The 21,972-nt window shown below is 42.0% G+C and overlaps 1 protein-coding gene across 1 annotated transcript in view; it reads left to right on the top strand.

Moving 5' to 3' along the window:
• Positions 1-3,316: 3,316 nt before the first annotated feature.
• EML4 (EMAP like 4) overlaps positions 3,317-21,972 on the top strand; it is a 258,689-nt gene continuing 240,033 nt past the window's right edge. The window contains exon 1 of the mRNA XM_054022072.1: positions 3,317-3,437. Within this exon, the coding sequence (XP_053878047.1) occupies positions 3,413-3,437 (25 nt within the window). The 5' untranslated portion in view covers positions 3,317-3,412. The remainder of the gene's footprint in view (positions 3,438-21,972) is intronic.

Genomic DNA, 21,972 nt, shown 5'->3' with positions numbered 1-21,972 from the left:
TTCCTCTGTGACCCTGGGTGTACAACTTAGTATGTCCGTACTTTAGTTTCCCGTCAGTAAAATGGGGACAATAATATTTCCCTACCTCCCACAGGAATGTTTGTGAGGATAGATTCATTAATATTTGTGAAGGGCTCAGGTACTTCAGTGATGGGACCCCTGAGTAACAATGTTAGCAATGTAAGATAGTAAAGAGTGGAGACCAAGAAGACTAAGGCTAATTGAGTGGGTGATCAAGTATCATTTACAATAGAACCTCAAAGATACAAATACTAGGGTTATGTACTTACTGGACACCCTGTGAAACCAGAAGTAATCAATCAGGCAGCAGGGGAGACAAAAACAAACAAACAAACAAAAACACCCAGCAAATACTGTACTGCCTCAGGGCTTCAGCCAATGGGGTAGGTTGGAGCTGCAGCCGCTGGGTGTGTGCAGGGGGTCAGGGCTCCGGGCAGGGTACTCAGGGCTTCTGACCCTTGTTGGGATCACTGGAGCTCAGGGCTTTAGACCTGTGGAGCGCTGGGGCTTGGGGGTTCAGCCCTGTGGCTCTGTTCCCGGCTTGAGCCCTGCAGGGGGCAAGGGCGGGTGGGCGCCGGAGCTCTAGCTAAGAGGGGAGTGACGGTTTCAGCCCCAACACTCCCCCTGTAGCTAAAGCCCTGAACCCCGATGTTCCCCCCCCCCGCTGAAGCAGAGCTGTGGGGAGCCCTGAGCTCTGGTGTTCTCCTTGAGGCTGGAACCAGGAACGGAGCTGCTGGACTGAAGCCCTGAGCCTGCAGCCCGCTCCCCCCCAGGTCTAAAGCCCTGCGCCCTGGTGCTCCTGCGGGGCAGAAGCCTTGAGGCCCCCCCTGCCCCGCCCGGAGCCCTGGTGTCCCAAGGGTCAGAAGCCCCTCTCCTCCACCCCTGACACCCTCCCACCCTGCAGCTGCAGCCCCAACACCCCTTGGCTGAAGTCCATAACGTCTTGTTCAGAGTTATGGAACATTTCAGAGTTACAAACAACTTCCATTCCCGAGGTGTCCATAACACTGAGGTTCTATTGTAAAGCTTCTTTCATTATGGATTTTGCATAGTCTGGACGATGAAGAAGTCCATTTTATGTAGCCATGCTTTGTCTTTTAATGACAAGCAAGGGGAAATTATGCAACAGTATTTTGCTGGTGGTAACAAAGTCTGGTACAGCCAGTTATGAAGCTAAATTCCTTGAAGACAAATTCTGGGGTATGTCTGAATCTGGCATGAGTTGGAGGACTTACATTTGAGATGGATAAACAGCTTGAGTCTACAATATCAAATTTGATTTTGAAAGCGTGATGATATCACCAGTGGGCAGGAATGTTTGACTCTACTTGTGTAGCTGTTCCTGCTGGCTGGATCTCATATTCAACTCCCTCACCCCAACATGGTTTCTGTACCTGCTGCATGTGCTCCTGTACTAGGGCTAATTGCTGCCCCGTATCAAGCCTTTCATTCCTGAATAAGCTAATAGAGAAGTAGCCAAAGGACTCATCTAACTGAAGCTGATATTCTAAACCCAGTACAATCTGGATTCAGATGAGGAATGGGATGGAAACAGCTTTTGTGGCACTGATGGATTATCTCTGGCTGTCAGTGGATGGTGGGCAGACATTCATTTTCATCCTCTTGGATCTCTGTGTAGAATTTGATATTGTTGACTATGAGATACTGCTCTCTCACCTAAGAGAGGTGGCAGATGCCAAGGGGAATGCACTCAATAGTTTAAATTCTTCCTGGAGGGATGAACCTAAAAAGAGAAAAAGAGCACCTCTGCCACTAGATTCTACACTTGTGGAGTCCCACAAGGATCAGTTTTCTCTCCAGTCCTATTCAACACCTATGTGCAGCACTAGGTGAAGTGGCAAGGTGACATGGTCTTAAGTGCCAGCAATATGCAGATGACACACATAGCTACAGCTTTATTTATCTTTAAATCACATATGACCATACTACTACCACCAAGACTGATGGCCCAGTGCTTGCACAAAATCAGTTCACAGATGAAGAGCAGCTGGCTGAAGATGAACTTGAGAAAGACAGTGGTGATGCTGGTGTGCAGAAGAAAGCACTTTGAACAGTTTGCAGCCACCTTTACAGTCTACTTTGGGTACACGTTGACCATTAGTCATTTTAACCTGCTGTTTTAGGAGTACTTTCTGATTCCTCACTGACACTAACCTCTTATATAGCAACATCCACAATTAACTCTTTCTACCATCTTTGGTTGGCTAGGAGACTCCATCATATCACCACAGATGACCTGGCTGGCATTGACTATACATGCTAACACAAAAAACAACACAAGCATATAGGGACAAAATTAGAAAGGCCAAAGCACAAAATGAGATTTGTTAGGCTTGGGTGTCACAAGGACTCCTCATTGTTTTTACCATAAGTGGATATGTTCATGGGTGCAAAGATACAAGGAGATGCATAAGTGCCTCAAGATGATGTGCTTAAGTGCCGGGAATCAGCATTCTGCATAGACTCATTGAAGTGCCTGCTGTGAATAGAGATGAGGTACATGAAGACACCAGTACCAGACACAATGAGATGTCTACCTTATGTTGAAACATAGCAACTCATATATCCGCAGCAATAATCAATAATGATTCAGGCAATAAAGTGAATACAAAGGGGTGATGTCTCCTGAGGCATCCTTCTCCCCGCTCCCCCTTTGTCTGGTCCTTGTCAGAACGTTGTTTGTTATAAGCTCTTCAGCACCAGGTTTCTGCAAAGAGCACCTCACCTGGGTAGGGCACCGTGCAAATCAGAAAACAGGTGCTGCCGAGTCAGCAGGGCTCCGCAGACAAGGAAGTGAGTGCCTAGAGCCACTGTAATGCTCTAGCACAAACACGGCGAGGGGCAATGAGCTGTACCAGCGCTGCTTAGACAGAGCCAGGCAGGTCCCTGAGGGAGGCCTGCACCAGTCACTCGCGGCGAGGGCAGCTGAGGCTCACGCCCTGCAGGGCACAGCAGCCCCTCGCCCAGGCTCGGGAGGGCAGGTCGGCCTGCTCCCCTCCCGCCGGGCTCCTCAGCCTTCAGGGGAAGCCCTGGCTGCCAACTGAGGCGGAGTCGGAAGCACGAAAGCACTGGGCGCTATTGGGCGGGACTGACAGCAGCAGGAGGAGCTGGGGCTGCAGCGGCGGTGCTGGGTCGCGGAGCTGTGACTGAGCCCGGGCGGCAGCGGCGGCGAGTGAGAGCAGCAGCAGCGGGCGCTGGAGCAGCCGCGGAGCCTGGGGGATCCCCGGGAGCCAGCGCGTGCGGCTCATGAGCCCGGCGCGGAGCAGCAGCCGCCGCGGCTCTGCGGGTGAATGAACCTGCCTCCCGCACCGTCTCCACTAGCGCCAGCGGCTTCGCCGGGGTCCCGGACCCCAGCTTCTCCCGACACAAAATGGACGGTTTCGCCGGCAGTTTGGGTAAGTGGCGGAGCCTGTAGCATCCAAGTCCTGGGGAAAGTCCGGGGAGGGGGGCCCGCCCCAGTGCACGCACCCTGCACACCACACAGCGGCGGGGCTGTAAAGCTGCCCTTGTGGGTAACAGCCCCTCCCTCCCCCCGGGGTGGACTTTAGCAAGTGCAAGAGTCTCCTTCAGGTCCCACGTGCTGCCTGAATGCGGGTGCGGGTTGAAGGGTGTTACTATTATTTTTTTTTTTTTGCTTTAGCAGCTGTCAAGCAAAGATCCTCCCGAGATCTCTGTTCTCACTTGCACAGTCACGAATCCGCTTAAAACCCTAGCCGGGCAGGAACACGCAGGAGGAACCTGTGCCGGGGTGGGGGGCTGTGGGCACGGGGAGCTGCGCCAGCGAGGGGATGGGAAGGAGCGAAAGCTGCCGGCGTGGTGGTCAGGCTGGAGTGTGGGTTGCCTTCCACGCGCGTGGGTCGCCGCCTCTTAGCAGCTTCTTTGCCAACCACAACATCCAGGCAGGTGCTTTGGCCTCTGCCTTCACGGGAGCTCCTCGGGGGCGGATGGCATCTGGGGCATGTTTTAGTGTGAGGGAATAGCATGGGGGTGAAGGGGAGCCGCTTCATTCAGAAACCGGGGGGGGGGAGGGAACCTCACTCTCATTATGGTAGCACTCCCCAGATTATGCCCAGATCCATGTTTTCAGTCCTGAATTTAATGAATCTCCCTTTCATAAACAGTTTTATGCTTATACCGGGTTCTGTATCACACACAGCTCTCCTTGGGAACAGTGGCTAGCAGTGTGCAAAATCTGAGAGTTACAGTCTCCAGTGCTCTCGTTGATTGGACTCTTGATCAGAAAGTATTGTGAAGCTCTTTCACTGGTAGCAATTTTTAGGTTAACTGCATACATTCTAAATGCCTGAATTTGACCCACGTGAGACCAGCAGTTTAGTTGTGTTTCTTGCAAAATAAAGGGAACTAGAAAGTTTCTCAGGAAATAATGTTTTATTGAGTAAAATATATCTTTCACATTGCAATCATGGTAAAATTAATGTGGATAGGTCAGCAACTGAAAGAAGAAAATGTTCGGTTTTGGTTATGTGTGTGAGAATACACTCCTCTTTAAAGAGACACCAACTTGAAATCTGGTCAGTTTGATGCAAGGAGTTAAAAGTAGTTTCAGGTAGGCTTGCCCCATTGTTCTTCCTCTACCATTTTTTTAGTGGTTTTACAGTAACATTTTCATGTTAATTTCCCCCCCTCTCTTTTTGCTGTGTGAAAGACCCACCCAGAGGAAACTGACCAAGATCCTAATCCTGCAATAAGCACTGTGCCAAAGGATCCTGTGCCTGGGTAAAGTACATTTGCAGGATTGGGTCCCAGATGACTTAGAGGAGAAATGCTTGGCGGGATCTTTAGCTGGTATAAACTGTCATAGCTCCATTGAGTTCAACTGAGCTACAACAATTTATGCAAATTGAGAATCTGGTCCACTGAATATACACAAAGAAGTGTCAAAATATGATTTTTTCCCTTATTTCTCACAGTCATGCACACTCCTCTTAAGAGTTACATGTAACAATAAAAGGTAAAATATTTTCACAAATGTGTGTTTTTTTTAAAGTTGTTGGTATTCTAAAAATCTTAGAATAAGTATTGTGTATGTTTCTAGCTATAGAATATACTTTGATTTTATTCAAAAATATGGTGACTCAGGATAGTTTATTTAATAACATTTTTCAACAGTACATATTATGAACACCTTTCTGGGTCGAAAAGTGCAAATAATATATAAATATTTTTCAACTTTTTTTTTTCATAATGCCATATAAAAGTCCATTTGCAGTACCTAAACACAAAGTTTGTTCTTTTTCACTGCAGTTGACATGACAAAAGCTGTGATAGGGAGAACTCCTGCATACCTTTTGTGGTATGATAGGTCTCTCCCTATAAACATTAGATTTTTAGTTCAATTTTACAGTCCTACTGTGAAATCCATATAATTAGAAAATCTTTCTCAGTTTTCTAGAAAAAAATACTTATTTAAATGCTTTTGAGTGTGATTATGACCTTTTAGATTTTTGAAATGTCTATTCTGGCATTTTGGGCATCTACCTGAATCAAACTGGTAACCATAATTAACAGTATGCTATTATGTATTTGGCTCTCTGCCGTATACTCTATTCCTTCTTGAATACTTTTCATGGTCATTGTATGCCTTATGATCAAAAAGTGACACATGACGAAAATTATAAGGGTTCTGTTTCCATTTTTAACAGGAAAAATTGTGCCACTGGGTGACGCATGTAAATATAATACAGTTAATATTTATAAGCATCTTCACCCCAGTGGTGAAGTTGATTAGCATTTCAAAGAGTATCAGTACTGTGTTAACACATGAAGTGCTAGCCATCCCACCTCAGCATGCCTAAAGCTATTCTTTTTTTTCTTATGTCAGGAAATAAAATGTATGTGAAAGAGGTTCTAAAAGTGCCATTTTGCTATGTGGACACTGGTGTTTGTAAGGCATTAATTCTACTGCAGTCAGATCCTGCAGCATCTTACTTTCATGAATAATCCTTATGCATGTGGGTAGTCCTATAGCCCTCACTTGCATGTATATGGCTTGCTTTCATGAGTAAGGGGTTGCAGGATTTGGCCCCTGATTTGTACCATTGTTTGGTCACGAAACAGTGATTATGATTTTATTAAAATTTAACAGTTCAACATGCCTACTTTTTAATTACACATAATGTGAACTTACATCCACTGTAAATTGGTCTTTGATTTTTTTTTTTTTTTTAAATTTTATTTTTATAGTGAGCATTGACCTACAGCTGTTTTCTAGGCTTTGGTTGAGGAAAGGGCATTCTTAGAATTTTTAGCTTTGAAGTATGATGCTTTATATAACTACCTTGTTTTTCATTTGAGTCATGCTGCGTATTTTTTGTTTTTGTGTGTGACTAAGATTGATTGTTTGTTGCACTTGCTGGTAATCGAAACCCAATGATATGTATATTGTTTAAGATTTTGAACACTTCCAATTAACATAAAAACAGTATACATTAGTAGTTTTCTGTCTCAGGAAGGCCATACATTTACTCAATTTGGAGTAGAGTATAGAAATTTACTTAGATTTCTGTGAGTAAAAGTACTTTAGCTAGAGAGAGAGTGTGTGTGTGTGTGTGTGTGTGTGTGTGTGTGTGTTTTCTACCAGGCAAGCATGCTTGCTGCAGAGCAAGTTGTCCTGTTAATAATGGGGCCTGTCATTATTATCGGGAAGGCAAAAAGTTATTACAGATTGTGCCCTCCAGCACAGGCAGAAATACTTTCTAACATGTCTCTTGAAGTTGAAAAGACTTTACTCATCTGTTTTCTTTTGGCTTTCTTGTTGAAACTTTCATGAGCATAAACAGATCAAAGAAACCCATTTTTATATGTAATTTTAAAAATTATTGTTGCGATCTGGATAAATACAACATTGTACGTAACACGCAAGAGAGTATATTACTGAATATGAGTAAAAAATCCATATATTACAAATTAACTTCCACAGTTGAGGCAATTATTGATTTCCTTATAGAACAGAATACTGAAGTCCTTTTTTTCTTCTCTGCCAGAACTTCAAAGCATTTTGGATTTAATTGTCTTGCAGTTGGGCCTGATGTATAATCAGGACTGGGTTGTTTATGACACAGAAATGTCTTTAGCATGTTATAACAATATGGTATAAAACACTTCAACAAGATCCCGCCAACAAAGGAGGCGTTGACAAAATGGTATCCTATAAAAATAAAATGAAGAATTCTCACATTCTTATTAATTCTAGCTCTTGAATGGTGCTCTGTGCCCTGAAGTGTCAATGAACTCTTCACTGGAAGATTGGAAATATTTTGACAAAAAGATTAAATCAGTCCCTTGAAAAGCAAACCAAAAGAATAAGTAATGCCGTGTTACAGCTAATAGATGAACACAAATATGTCTTTCAGGGGAACAAGAAGGAAGGAGAGCCATTACAGTTTGTGAGAATTGGAGAAATTCATGAGAAAGTGATGTATAAAGGGCCATAATATGTGTGTGGAATCTGGACACCTGTACTCTTACCACATATTGTCGCTAAATAGCAGAAGTGGGTGATAGCATTATAGACTGTAGTTAGCTGCCAAATGTTTGCTGCTCTAATTCCTCCTTTTTTGTGCTTTCTTCCCCCATTCCCTATCCCATATAAGATGACTGGAAAATCTTGATATTTAATTGCCTGCTGCCACCCCTTCTTAGTATACATAGCTGATTACCAAAGATATGTGCCTTTTGTTGATTTAGAAGAGCAAGGGTCTGGTGTACCTGGCTGCACTAAAGGCCATCTTGGGCTGTGCTAAACTAGCAGATGCTCTGGAAGAAGCTGCTAGATTTGAGAAGCGCCATCTGTTGAAATGGTCACTGTCCCCCTGCGCACTCTCTCTTAGTGAAGGTATTGTTAGAAGAATGTGTGTTATCATTCTGCTGTGGCTGGGCTGGGTATGGTGGAAAATGAGTAGAACTACAGCAAAGGTTGTTCACCATCTATATGGGCAGGTGTATGGAGGCAGAAATTGCTACATTTTTGATGTTCCCCCTTCTAGGCCTCTGAAGTGAGTGTGTGGGTGTGCTAGCAATTTTATTGTTGGTACTACTACTAAGTTCAATTTAGCTCAGGGGTTCTCAAACTTCATTGCCCCCTTCTGACAACAAAAATTACTACACAACCCCGGGAGAGGGGATCGAAGCTTGAGTTTATCTGATTCCCACTGCCCCAGGTGGGGGAGCCAAAGCCAGAGTCCCCCTGCCCTGGGTGAAGAAGGGATCAAAGCTGAAGCCCAAAGGCTTTTTCCGCCCCAGCCAGGGGGCCTGTAACCTGAGCCCAGCTGCCCTCGGGCTTCGGTTTTGGCCCTGGACAGTGGGGCGTGGGCTTCAGCCCCGAGCCCCAGCAAATCTAAGCCAGCCTCGGCGAGATCATTAAAATGGAGTCGCGACCCACTTTGGGGTCCTGACCCACAGTTTGAGAACTGCTGATTTAGCTCATTTGCTGGGCCTTTGTTTGAGGAATCACTCCATCCTATTCTCAGGGGCTGATGAGTTGTACCTTCCTTAAAAATGAAAACCTGGACAGAACAGGATTATGGTTTGACAAAGAAAAGTTAACTTGATTGATACCAGCAGGTGTCAGTCACACTGGTAAAGAAGAGAGTTGGTGGCTTTTTGACACCCTGAGGTAGTCCATCTTGTTAAAATAGGAATTAATTGGCTGGAATAGCCATCCTTCATTATATCAAACAACTGAGAAAATGACTGTATGTTGCAAAAGTGACCTTTTGTGCAGTAAATATACAGTGTTAGGAATGGCCGGCAAGTAAAACTTCTGTTTTTAAAAAAACCCCAAGTGTGGTTATTTTATATTTTCTTTAGAAGAGTACTTAACGTCTGGAACACTCCAGAGAATTACTTTTCTACTTAAAGTCAGTTTCTTACTCCCAAACCCAATACTTTTTGATTTGAGCATAACTACGTGTTGGATTTAATTCTCTGGGAAGACCTAGATTCAAAGACATAATAATTACAAAAAATTCATTGAGGTTATATATCATGTTGTATGTAAGAGAATCCTTTAAGAGATCTGTTATTGCGCTAATCTCTCTCAATTTTCTATCGCATTTGTTAAAATGTATATTGTTTCCAGTTATGTTGCTGGTAACCTATAGTGAGACCCCTAGTGGTAGTCCTTGTTATGCAAAAGCAATTCAGTTTCTCTTCCTAGTGTGGCTTGGAGCAGGCACTGAAGGTTTTTTTTTTTTTTTTTTTTCCCCCTCCCACTTGCATCAGGTGGTCCTTTCTAATCCTTTCTCTTAATAAGGGCAGTATCATGCCTACAAGGGTGCGAAGGACATACTTCCTGTGTACCTACTCCTAACATACTGCAGAGAAAATGTTAAAATGAGCTTAATTTAGAGCATGTGGCGTGCTGTGCAGGGTCGCCCAGAGGATTCAAGGGGCCTGGGACAAAGCAATTTTCGGGGCCCCTTCTATAGTATTGCAACTTTTATTTATGGAATACTATATTCTCGTGGGGGTCCCTGGGGCAAATTGCCCCACTTGCCCCCTCCTCCCCTCCGGGTGGCCCTGTGCTGGTGAGTTTGAAGGTCCATGTATTTCATCTAATGTGAAATGTTGCCAGCAGGGATACTGGTTTTGAAAGTAAGTTTGTTTAGGAAAGAGCAGATTAGAATCACCAAATAAACAGCTAGGTTTTCAAAACTTCAGTTATGACTTCTAATTTATTTGCATTTGGCTATATATTAATAATTCATAATACCAGTTGATAACTAGGTTAACTTACTCTACCACTCATCCAGTTTTATTATCTCTGCGTTAGTTACTCTGTGTAACAGATTGTGTAGGGAAAAAGTGTAGTGTCACATTGTAATTTTATTAGTTTGTTTTGTTTTTAAGGCATCATAGAATTCCAATTGAGAGTGCATTTTCTGATGCTTACTAAGGGGAAGAGTACTCTGAGCAAGGTAGTAACCATGTGAATGCTGCTGTTTTTCACTTTGGATTCATAGATCACTTTTAAGAAACCTTGAGGTGGGCATTCTGATAAAAGGTATCTTTCCTAGACAGGCTATCAGACGCTGCTGATAGTGCAGGGAATCATTACTAGCAGAAGTGGTGCATGTGTATGAAATCAAGTCAGCTACAAAAGCAGTATTTCAAAAGGAGAAAGGGGAGAAAGATTTCAGGCCTGAGTTTATAGCTAAGTCTGGGAACATGAAGCCTTTCTATTCTCCTCCTCCACCTCTTTTTATATTTAAGATCTTTCTCGTTTTGGCTGGTTGTAATAGCTGCTTATGCTACGTGCCATCAGTGAATGTAACAATGTTCCTTCTAAGCCTCCCCAAACCAATCCATCTTTATTAGTTGGATGCAGTAGCTCTTTTTCTAGACAGTGGGTCTTTCTTCTTTCCTACTTATTGCAGTAGAATGTGTATGCTAAATATAGCTATGTTTTGGACTTCCGTACTCACTGGTTGGTTCCCCAATTACTCTGACATTTGGAGACCAGATCTGATTTGTCTTTTTGCTCAGTTCTACTTTCTAGGGCTGTGCTACTGTTTGTTGAAGCAGCAAGTAGGAATTGTGGTACGTTCTCCTCTGTTGGTGATCTGCACTGCACCCAAGTTCTATCTGGCTTCATTTTTTTCCATGGTTACTGCAGATTTGACTTCTATGGGATTTGTTTTAAAATGTGTGTGTTTAAAATATGTACTTTTAATTAACGGCAGAGCGGTACAAGTACATGCATGTATTACTAAACTGAAAATCCCAAACATACAAAATGATGATTAAGTCAGATGGGCTAAGATTTTCCTAATCTGCCTTCATTTCCACTGAGGATGGGAGATAAAGCTTTATTTTCTCCTTTGGTAGGCATGTACCAAGATTCCACTGATCTGCAGAGATTTCTTGTTGAGTATAAGTCAACTTTCAATGAACATATGGTTAATTGGAACACCACATTGATTTCAGTTGAGAGTTCTGTTTAAAAACTGATGGCTTGGATAAGGTCAGTGGTTTCTAATATAAGCCATTCAAGTTTTCTAGGCTGGGTACGGAGACCAAGAATTAACCACATGCATTATAATTCTAATACGTATCTTAAATTACCTCTTGGTTTTATGTGTAATAGACAAACCTTGGGCTAACATGAAATATCCATGCTGCAGCTGACTAAATTCCTTCCCAGAAATGATAGTTATTGAGATCTGACCATGTAGAACAGAAAAAAAGATGGCTGGAATTTTACATTTCTTGCATATATTTGGTGTGACCCATTTATGGTGAAAGAATGCTTCTAGACAAAATATAATCCTGAGATCTTTGCTAAATTTATATGTGTGGGCTCCCTCTAGAGCAAAAGACCATTTTATAGGTGTAATATTGGTTGGTAAGTCTTTTTGCCATTTATTACTATTTAATTTGTAAGAATCCCAGAAAGAACACTTTAAGAATACGGATTGAAGCTTTGATGAAACCCTTTGGTATATTCCTTCTTTTTAAAGGGGAGCAATGGGAATACTATTAGAAGCTTAAAAATGAGAACAGCAAGATTAAACTTTTCATTTGAATGTAGTAAAACTTACTGGATATCTGTGTCTTTTTTGTTTCAGAAAGTTAAATAATAACTTTCTTTCAGGTATGAAAATCTACAACTTATATGTTTCTCTCCCCACCCCCCCAACTCGTATTTCATGAACAGGGTGGGAGATACCCAATGGAAAGTTAGTGCTTCCTACTGCTGTTTTTTTATTTATTTTTTAAATCCAAAAGATGTCTCTTTAAAATTATGGTTTAGTAGAGAATACAGTACATTCTAATAGTGTATGAATAAGAAATAAAAAAATCCAGTCCTTAGTGCAATTATAGTTACAAGACAAAGCTAGAAAAGGGAGCTGTGAGCTCCTGTTGGCAACTTCACAGCAGCGATCTACTAACAACTACTATATCTAGAGCTGTCCTCTTGGTTTTTAGAATCTAGTGCACAAGTTAAATAAAACCCACCATATTAATTTAATCCATATTTAGAATTTCAGAAAAAGAATTTGTAAACCCAATAAAACAGAACTCGACAGGAATTTTTGTTTTGTTTTAAATATTTAAGCTTTTGAGGTGGTAACAAACACAGTTAGAATGTAGATTGTGTTTTGGAAATTGATTTGTTTCCACTGATGTTCTAAAGGTTTAGAAATCATTTGTATCTTAAAAAGTTTGTGTCTGTGACTAGTAACTTGTTTAAGAAAAGGTTTAAATGTCACAAATGTAGCCCCCAATCCTTCAATCGGATTCGTATCTGTGAAAGTGTGTGCACAGATCTGATTGCAGCAGGATAGGGACTATAACTTGTGTATCTTTGTTTCCCAGAATTTCTGGACTGAATTTCAAATGTATGAGTGAGGGTATACCATATGTGAGTGGGGGCAGGAGTGGAGAAATAGTCCTTCATTTTCCAAATGTAAAAAATCTGCTTGAGAGCTTTGTAGAGTTCTCTTATTTTTTTTCTTCACATTAAAAACCCTGAGTAATAAAGCCATTTATTGAGCTTGTTTAGACTTGATAGTATTTCTTACATAAATAGGATCTTGGTAATTTCTGCACATTAAATTAATAATGCAGTATTGCATTTGCTTTAGGCTGAAGAGACTCATCTTTACCAAGCAAAACTTTTTTTTCTTAAGGGCAGTGAAATGTTTTTAATTTAAAACATCTTTATGATAAACTTCATTCTTTTTTAATATCTTTTTAATGGAATACATTATTTTAGGCTTTGATGAATCTACAGAAATTAGAGCTGATTTGAACCTAAGTTGTGCTCAAAATCTGCCTTAATTTGAATTTAACCTGCCAACTGGCAATGGTTTGCTCAGATATTTTTTTGGTCTGCAAGCTTTTCAACCAGACTGGATGCAAACTGTTTATTCTTTATCTGCATACCACAAATGTTCTGGAGCTGCTGTATGCAGATGCATTTCAAGCTGTAGCTTTATTTGGTGTAAAAAGTCGCATGGTATCTATCCTGGGACCCTCTTTGGCTGAGCCATCAGGAGGGTTAGCAGAAGCCATTTTCACTTGGTTTCTGAGAAATGCAGGATGTGTTTAGCCGTTTTCTAAAAGAAAAACATTTATTATGGAGGAAGGTTTAAAAACATTAGTGCTTCAGGACAATGTTCATGATTATCTTGTTCCAAGTGTAAAATATTAATTGCCTTTGTTTTGTAGGTAGAGCATAAGCCCCACACAAAAATGCTGCTGCAGCAGAGGGTTTAGCCTGTGGGCCAAACTGAATAATGATGTACTGGGCAGGGGGAATTGGGGTGAAGAGAAGATGTGAGGCAGGAAGCCAGCATAGTTTCGTTGCAGGTGCTGAGCTAATGGGGTGGGAGTGCAAGAGAGGGAGGCTAGGGGTGGAGTGTGGCTAGTGATATCAGTGGTCCTAGCAATCCCAGAAGGAGTGGGACTGGGTGGGTATTGCTATGAGCAGGGCCGGTGTAACCACTAGGCAGCTGCCTAGGGTGCCAAGATTTGGGGGCGCCAAAAAGCGGTGTCTGGCGTCACGGGAGTCAGCTGAGCGGGGCAGGGCGGGGAGCGAGGCCTCCATAACAAACCCGCCCACGCAGCGAGGGGCGCCGCGCAGAACAGTCAGTGGGAGCCTGCGGCAGAGCAAGGAGGAGACAGCTGGCCGGGTGCGGCGACCAGCACGGCTGAGGGACGGAGCCGCTGGGGGAGGCAGGACGCAGTCCTGAGCTCAGGTGAGCTTTGTCCTCCAATGGGCTGCGCCTGGGGCTGGGCGCATCTGCCTCCTGGGGCGAGGGAAAGTGAAAGTAAACCCCGCAGTGCGACGGGGGGGAAAGGGCTGGCGCAGGTGCTGCTTCCAAACACTGACACCCCCCCCGGTGGCACTGTGCCAATGAGAGAGCCAGCCCTGATCCCTAGGGAGATCCTCACCTGCTCCCCGGGAGAGCCCGGCTCTGCCCTCCTTGCCCCTGGGTCTCCCCCGGAGGGCGAAGTACTCGGAGCCTGGGAACGTTTAGAGACCCTGTGAACTGGGGGCATTCTCAGCCTCCTCCTTGCTCATAGGTTCCCCCGGGCCAGAAGGGACTGTTGTGATCATCTCTTCTGACCCCCTTGTATTAATTCTAATGAACAATGCCACATTATACAGTATTCATTTTTGAAAGTTTATAATAAGTGATGCTCCGGGGTGAAGGGTGGCGGAGGGCGAGGGGGGACGCAAGGCGGAAGTTTCGCCTAGAGCGCAAAATATCCTTGCACCGGCCCTGGCTATGAGTCATCAGGTTTTTGTTGCTGCTGTGAAACCGATCAGTGTTTTTCATGCTGCTCTGCAGCAGCTAAGCAAAGGTATGAGCAGCATCTGGGTCACTGAAACTAGATACCTGCAGACTTAGGGAGATTGCACTGATTTTTAAAAATGGTTTGTGTTTCTCTTCACAACCAATAACTGGGAAGCTGAAGTTCTGCAGCAATTGTTGGCGTACCCTTTCACGATGACTAGGGAAAGGCTTCCAGTTGCTACTGGTGAGCTGATCTTGTCTCAGAAAATTGAACAGACTCTGGGTGACTTTGGCTTAACGTCACTGTGCTTCATTCGCCATTTGATAAAAATGGGTAATAATATAGACCCTCACAGGAGTGTTGTGAGGCTAAGTTTGTTTATGTTCGTAGACTGCTTTGAGATCCTTAGAGGAGGTGGTGCTATCCTAAACAAATGCACAGTATTCGTTCTGCAGCACTTTACAGGGAAAGATGGATAATTTAAGTAAACTGGTTTATTTTCTTAATTTCATTTAGTTTTTAAAGAAACTCCTAGGGTGGCTTTTTAAAGAAAATAACTTCAAGAGCATGTTTGCTTTTTGTTTTTGCTGGTGATTTTTTTGAAAAAAGTGAAGAACTAAAACTTATGCCAGTAAAAACCAAAACTAAATGCTTAAGTTTCTTTAAAAAAATATCAACACACAAACAAAACTCCATAGTTCCTTAAAAAAAAAAAAAAAAATCCTGATCTAACTTAGCCAGCTCTCCGTAAAGCATTTCATCATGATGCTGTTGTGTATCCTCTCCATCTAGCACAGCTAGTTGGGAAGGTCATAGAGTCATAGACTTTAAGGTCAGAAGGGACCAATATGATCGTCTACTCTGACCTCCTGCGCAACGCAGGCCGCAGAATCTCACCTACCCACTCCCTCAACAAACTCCTAACCTATGTCTGAGCCATTGAAGTCCTCAAATCATGGTTTAAAGACTTCAAGGTGCAGAGAATCTTCCAGCAAGTGACCCATGCCCCACGCTGCAGAGGAAGGCGAAAACCCCCCAGGGCCTCTGCCAGTCTGCCCTGGAGGAAAATTCCTTCCCGACCCCAAATATGGTGATCAGCTAAACTCTGAGCATGTGGGCAAGACTCACCAGCCAGACACCCAGGAAAGAATTCTCTGTAGTAACTCAGATCCCACCCCATCTAACATCCCATCACAGGTCATTGGGCATATTTACCACTAATAGTCAAAGTTCAATTAATTGCCAAAATTAGGCTATCCCATCATACCATCCTCTCCATAAACTTATCAAGCTTAGTCTTGAAGCCAGATATGTCTTTTGGCCCCCACTGCTCCCCTTGGAAGGCTGTTCCAGAACTTCACGCCTCTGATGGTTAGAAACCTTCATCTAATTTCAAGTGTAAACTTCCTGATGACCAGTTTATATCCATTTGTTCTTGTATCCACATTGGTACTGAGCTTAAGTAATTCCTCTCCCTCCCTAGTATTTATCCCTCTGATATATTTATAGAGAGCAATCATATCTCCCCTCGGCCTTCTTTTGGTTAGGCTAAACAAGGCAAGCTCATTGAGTCGTCTTTCGAAAGACAGGCTTTCCATTCCTCGGATCATCCTAGTAGCCCTTCTCTGTACTTGCTCCAGTTTGAATTCATCCTTCTTAAACATGGGAGACCAGAACTGCACACAGTATTCCAGATGAAGTCTCACCAGTGCCTTGTATAACGGTACTAACACCTCCTTATCTCTACTCAAAATACCTCGCCTAATGCTATGGCTTTTTTCACGGCCATAGCACATTGGCGGCTCATAGTCATCCTGTGATCAACCAATACTCCAAGGTCCTTTTCCTCCTCTGTTACTTCTAACTGATGAGTCCCCAGCTTAGAACAAAAATTCTTGTTATTAATTCCTAAATGCATGACCTTGCACTTTTCACTATAAAATTTCATCCTATTACTATTACTCCAGTTTACAAGGTCATCCAGATCTCCCTATATGATATCCCAGTCCTTCTCTGTATCGGCAATACCTCCCAGCTTCGTGTCATCCGCAAACTTTATTAGCACACTCTCACTTTTTGTGCCAAGGTCAGTAATAAAAAGATTAAATAAGATTGGTCCCAAAACCGATCCCTGAGGAACTCCACTAGTAACCTCCTTCCAGCCTGACAGTTCACCTTTCAGTATGACCCATTGTAGTTTCCCCTTTAACCAGTTCTTTATCCACCTTTCAATTTTCATATTGATCCCCATCTTTTCCAATTTAGCTAATAATTCCCCATGTGGAACCATATCAAATGCCTTACTGAAATCAAGGTAAATTAGATCCACTGTGTTTCCTTTATCTAAAAAATGTTACCTTCTCAAAGAAGGAGATCAGGTTGGTTTGCATGATCTACCTTTTGTAAAACCATGTTGTATTTTGTCCCAATTACCATTGACCTCAATGTTTTTTGAAGACCTTGCATACTACAGATGTCAAACTGAGAGGCCTGTAGTTACCCGAATCACTTTTTTTCCCCCTTTCTTAAAAATAGGAACTGTGTTAGCAATTCTCCAGTCATATGGTACAACCCCTTAGTTTACAGATTCATTAAAAATTATTGCTAATGGGCTTGTAATTTCATGTGCCAGTTCCTTTTAATATTCTTGGATGAAGATTATCTGCCCCCCCGATTTCGTCCCATTAAGCTGTTTGAGGTTGGCTTCTACCTCAGATGTGGGAATATCTACCTCCATATCCTCATTCTCATTTGTCATCCTGACATTATCCCTAAGCTCCTCATTAAAGACTGAGGCAAAGTATTTGTTTGGATTTTGGGCCATGCATAGATTATCCTTAACCTCCACTCCATCCTCAGTGTTTAGTGGTCCCACTTCTTCTTTCTTTGTTTTCTTCTTATTTATATGGCTATAGAACCTTTTACTATTGGTTTTAATTCCCTTTGCAATGTCCAACTCTACATGGCTTTTGGCCTTTCTCACTTTACCCCTTCATGTTCTGACCTCAATTAGATAGCTTTCCTTGCTGATCCCTCCCATCTTCCACTCCTTGTAGGCTTTCTGCTTTTTCTTAATCACCTCTTTGAGATGCTTGGTCTACAACTCCTGCCTATGAATTTTTCTCCCTTTCTTGGGATGCAGGCTTCTGATAGTTTCTGCAACTTTGATCCACAAGTTCTTCAGTCCAATCCACTTCCCTAACTAATTTCCTTAATTTTTTAAAGTTAGCCCTTTTGAAATTAAAAACCCTAGTCCCAGATCTATTTTTGTTTATCCTTCCATTTAGTTTGAACTGAATTAGCTCATGATCGCTCAAACCAAGGTTGTCTCCTACAACTATTTCTTCTATGAGGTCTTCACTACTCACCAAAACCAAATATAAAATGGCATCCCCTCTTGTTGGTTCAGCAACTACTTGGTGAAGGAATCCATCAGCTATCGCATCCAGGAAAATCTGAGCCCTATTATTATTACTAGCACTTGTCCTCCAGTCTATATCTGGGAAGTTAGTCTCCCATGATCACACAATTCCCATTAGTATTTACTTCATTAAAAACATTAAAGAGGTCTCTATCCATATCCAAATCAGATCCCGGTGGGCTATAGCACACCCCAAGCACTATCCCAGGGGAGGCTCTAGTAGCTCTTTTCCCCCCAATATGATTTTTGCCCAGACAGATTCTGTCCTATCCATTCCATCACTTCTTATTTCTTTACAGTCTACCTCATCATTGATATACAATGCTACTTCATCACCTTTGTCTTTATTTCTGTCTTTCCTAAACAGCACATACCCTTCAATACCTGTACTCCAGTCATGACTACTATTCCACCGTGTTTCTGTTATCCCTATAATATCTGGTTTCACTTCCTGCACCTGTAACTCTGGTTCCTCTATTTTGTTACCTGGTCTCCTCACGTTGGTGTACAAACATCTTAATTTTTGCTGTTTGGCTTCGCTCACATTCTTTACCCGATTTGGCACAGACATTCTACCGCCAGTATCACCTATTAGACTGGTATCTACACTACCCTTCCTCCTTATGTCCATTCTCCTACCCACGGTTGTATCCTTTCTTACTTTGTTTTCTTCCCTCTCAATGTTAAAATCTGGCGTGGAGATTACCTGGACATCCCCCAACCATCTCCCCCAAATTCCTAGTTTAAAGCTCTCTTAATTAGTTGTGCCAGCCTCCATCCTAGAAGTCTATTTCCCTCTCTACTCAGGTGAAGTCTATCCTGAGAAAACAGTCCTTTGTCAAGTACAAGTCTCATAATAGCCGTGTTAGTATCATTGAGAAGAAGGGTCCACTTTGTGAACAGACATGGAATACAACCACAGAATTCAATGATTATATGGTGTGAGTATCCCACTAGTGTTAGGGGGGTTGCTATCACAGGAGTTCTGTAGTTATAGCCTCACATCGTGGTCTTTAAATGCCATTTTGTCTAACTTCCGGTAAACTCATCAGGCCCTCAGATACAGTGCCTCAAAGAGGTCTAGCCTGTTTATGTGAATATTATCAACAAACTTGTGTGAACCAGCATGATTTCTTGTGAGACTCCAAAAACCATCCAGAATAATAAACTTGGCCAGTGATTTCTCTTTGAGATTAAAATGTGACCTGAACCTTTCCCATGCAAACCAGTTCTGATGGAAAAATTCATAAAGCCATTTGGAACCAAACTGGGATTTGCACAGATCTAAATGTGATGTCTTCTTAGAAACCATTACTAATTAATTACCTCATTTAAAACCTGAGGAAGGGTCTTTGTATATAATATATAATTTTTTTCCCAGTTCAAAATTGTTATTTAGTAGTGTAATAAATTTTAAAATCATTACACTCAAGCAGTTCATTCTGCAGTGTGTTGCTTTTCATATAAAAATTGATAATGTGTTGAGGATGCAAATAACTATTATTTATTATCTTATGGGATGTACGTTTTTTTTATTTTGAGCTGTGTTGTCTGCACAATGCCTGCTTGTATTTGCATTGTAATGAAGTACACTCAATAACTTTTTTGGAGACTTCAGCCAACAAATGTATTACACTGATATATGTGCAAGGCTTGGAGAGGAGAAGAAATGGGACATGGTGTAGATTAGAGGAGTCATATAGCCCCAGGGAATTTTGCTTGGCTATTTCTTTATTTAGAAACATAGTATTCAGACAGAAATGTTGTCTAATGATCAAACATAATAAAGAAAATGTCTATTTTGGTCTGGTGGTGAGGGTGTGATAAATTAATACCACAAGCTGATTTAGATTAACATTTGCTAGAATCCAGCCAGAATCAGGCTGTAAGAAAGGAGTGCTCTGATGTTGCATACCTTTCTGGGCATGTAGCCTGGACAACATTGGAGCTGTGGGTATGACCCAGACTCTTCTGTTACGGGTGATTTTTTTTTAAAGGATCTTAAAGTGTGGTTCTGCTACCAAAATGACCCTGTACAATTGGCATCATTGGGTCCCATGTTTTGTGTCTCAGTGAATTCTGTATAAAAAATGCTCAATTTAAAATTATATTGCTTCCACCCCTGAAAAATGAGACTCGGTTCTGAGAATCAAGCATGGCTCCTTCCATCTTGTGTGTTGTCACCAGTAATAGAGTCCAGATATAGCCCTCAGTAACTCCAAATTATCTTCAGTAGGTTTGCACAAGTGGAACTAAGTAAAAACTCTGTGGTGCATAAAAAGGAATAGAAATCGACTCATTGAAGCTTAGCTCTGCAGGGCTAATGGGTAGAAAGTTAGTATTGTCACTCAAGTAAGTAGATATGGTTCTGAATTCCTAATCAGAACCATAAAGGTTCAGTTAAGATGCAATTTTTACTTACTCCGTTTTCAGAATAGAGTTGTACTTTAAGCTCTGCTTTGTCACTGAGGTTAAGTACCAGTCTAGCAATGATTTACATAGTATTAATGTCACATGTTTGTTTCTACTTACTGTATTATTTTGCACCTCTTTTTGTTGCCAAATTAACAACAAAATATTCTCTTTAGGCAATCTGAATACGTCTCAGTTGTAATTGGGGCATTTATTAGTGGGTGCTTTGGGGAAAAATATGAATTTGGACATTGAGAGAGGCAGTACCAGGGGTAGGTAGGAGCTTGTTTCTAAGATATAGGTCAGACTTTAATTGTTCTTCTGAAACAGGGCCACTGAAAAGCTAGGTGAGGGGGTTTATGGAACAATGGAGATGCTAACCAATCTGAAAGGTAATATGCACATTTACGATCTACCACCCTGATTTTATGTAGACCCAAATAGCATTTCTGCTGGTATCTGTAAAGTAATGTTACCAGGGTAACTTTGGTGCAAACTCACATAGAGCAAATGAAAGGATTTTGCTCTATGAACTCAGCATTCTAATCTGAATTTATTGCAGATTCTTCTGATTTAGTCTCAGTTACACCTGTGCATATTGTTAAATCCCGAAAATAATGGTTCACCTGAAGCATTCTAGCAAATTTACATCGTTCTACTATTGAGATAATCTGCCAGTTGCATGCATAGTAGGGCAATGTTTAAACAGATACTGACTTTCTTTTTTGGGAGGGCAAGGATGCTAGTAGAGGTTAACTTTACATCAAATGAAGTGAGTTTTCAGCGGCATTTAGAACGTTTCTGTGTGTGTGTGTGTGTGTGTGTGAGTGACTTAAGTTGTGATGATGAAATCAAGATTGAATTTGTGTTTTTTGAAAAAGAAAAACCCCGAGGAATGGTTGGTGGAAACTTTTTGTGATAGGTTTCAACTGTCAGATACTTAAGTAGTGAAACATCTCGATCGGGGAAAAAAAAAATGAGCTGTGTAGCACTGTTTGTGTTTTGTTTTTTTTAAATTGGTGTATACATAGTAACGTTTTCAGAGTTGTGCAGTTATGAAAGCACCAAGAACTCTCTTCCTATGTGTAGGTACAGTGCTTGTAGATAATGGATACTCTGATTTTAAATGGGGCTTCTAGGCAAAAGTAAATTACAGATAATGAGTTGCAGCAGAGGGGAAACTTGTGGGACAGTATTGCCCAGAAACAGCTGCAGCATGTGTATGCACTAAGCCCCAGACATTTTGCCTTGTGAGAATAGTAAAACTAGCATAACTGGGGGGAAGAAGCCCAGCTATGAAGAAAGAGAGCAGGTTTAAATGAGGTGTTTTTTCCCCCTTGAAATTTTACCATAAATTCAGAATAGGAGGAGAACTACATTTCATGCCAGTTTTGTATATGGTCCAGGCACTCTGACTGAGACGTTGAATGCTGGAAAGTCAAATTTTCATTTTTCCTTAAACTTTGGCAGTTTTTAAGTATGAGACTGAGAAAAATACCACCAACTTCTGTTTAAATGTCAGTATCAAAGTTTGTGGGTAAAATTCTGTCCATGTTGAGGTTAATGGCAAAACTCTCATTGACATCAATGGAGCCAGGATTACACCCCGTGTATCTTTCCCGCCCCTTCTTCCTCCTGGAGTGACATCCTAGGCATGCCTGTCATTTTCTAATAATCTTCCATATTTTCTTCCCTGCTTTTCAACCTGCTGTTCCCCATCCTTAAAACATCTCATGGTGGCCATAGTGCTTGTGGTTGAGGAGGATTGAACAGAACTCCTTATCCAGACCAGAAGTGTTGCTGCTTATTAAACATTTGGGGTGATAGCT

This window comes from Malaclemys terrapin, chromosome 3 (assembly GCF_027887155.1).
Source record: "Malaclemys terrapin pileata isolate rMalTer1 chromosome 3, rMalTer1.hap1, whole genome shotgun sequence".
Lineage (NCBI taxonomy): Eukaryota > Metazoa > Chordata > Testudines > Emydidae > Malaclemys > Malaclemys terrapin.
This window is presented reverse-complemented; position numbering and strand designations above follow the sequence as displayed.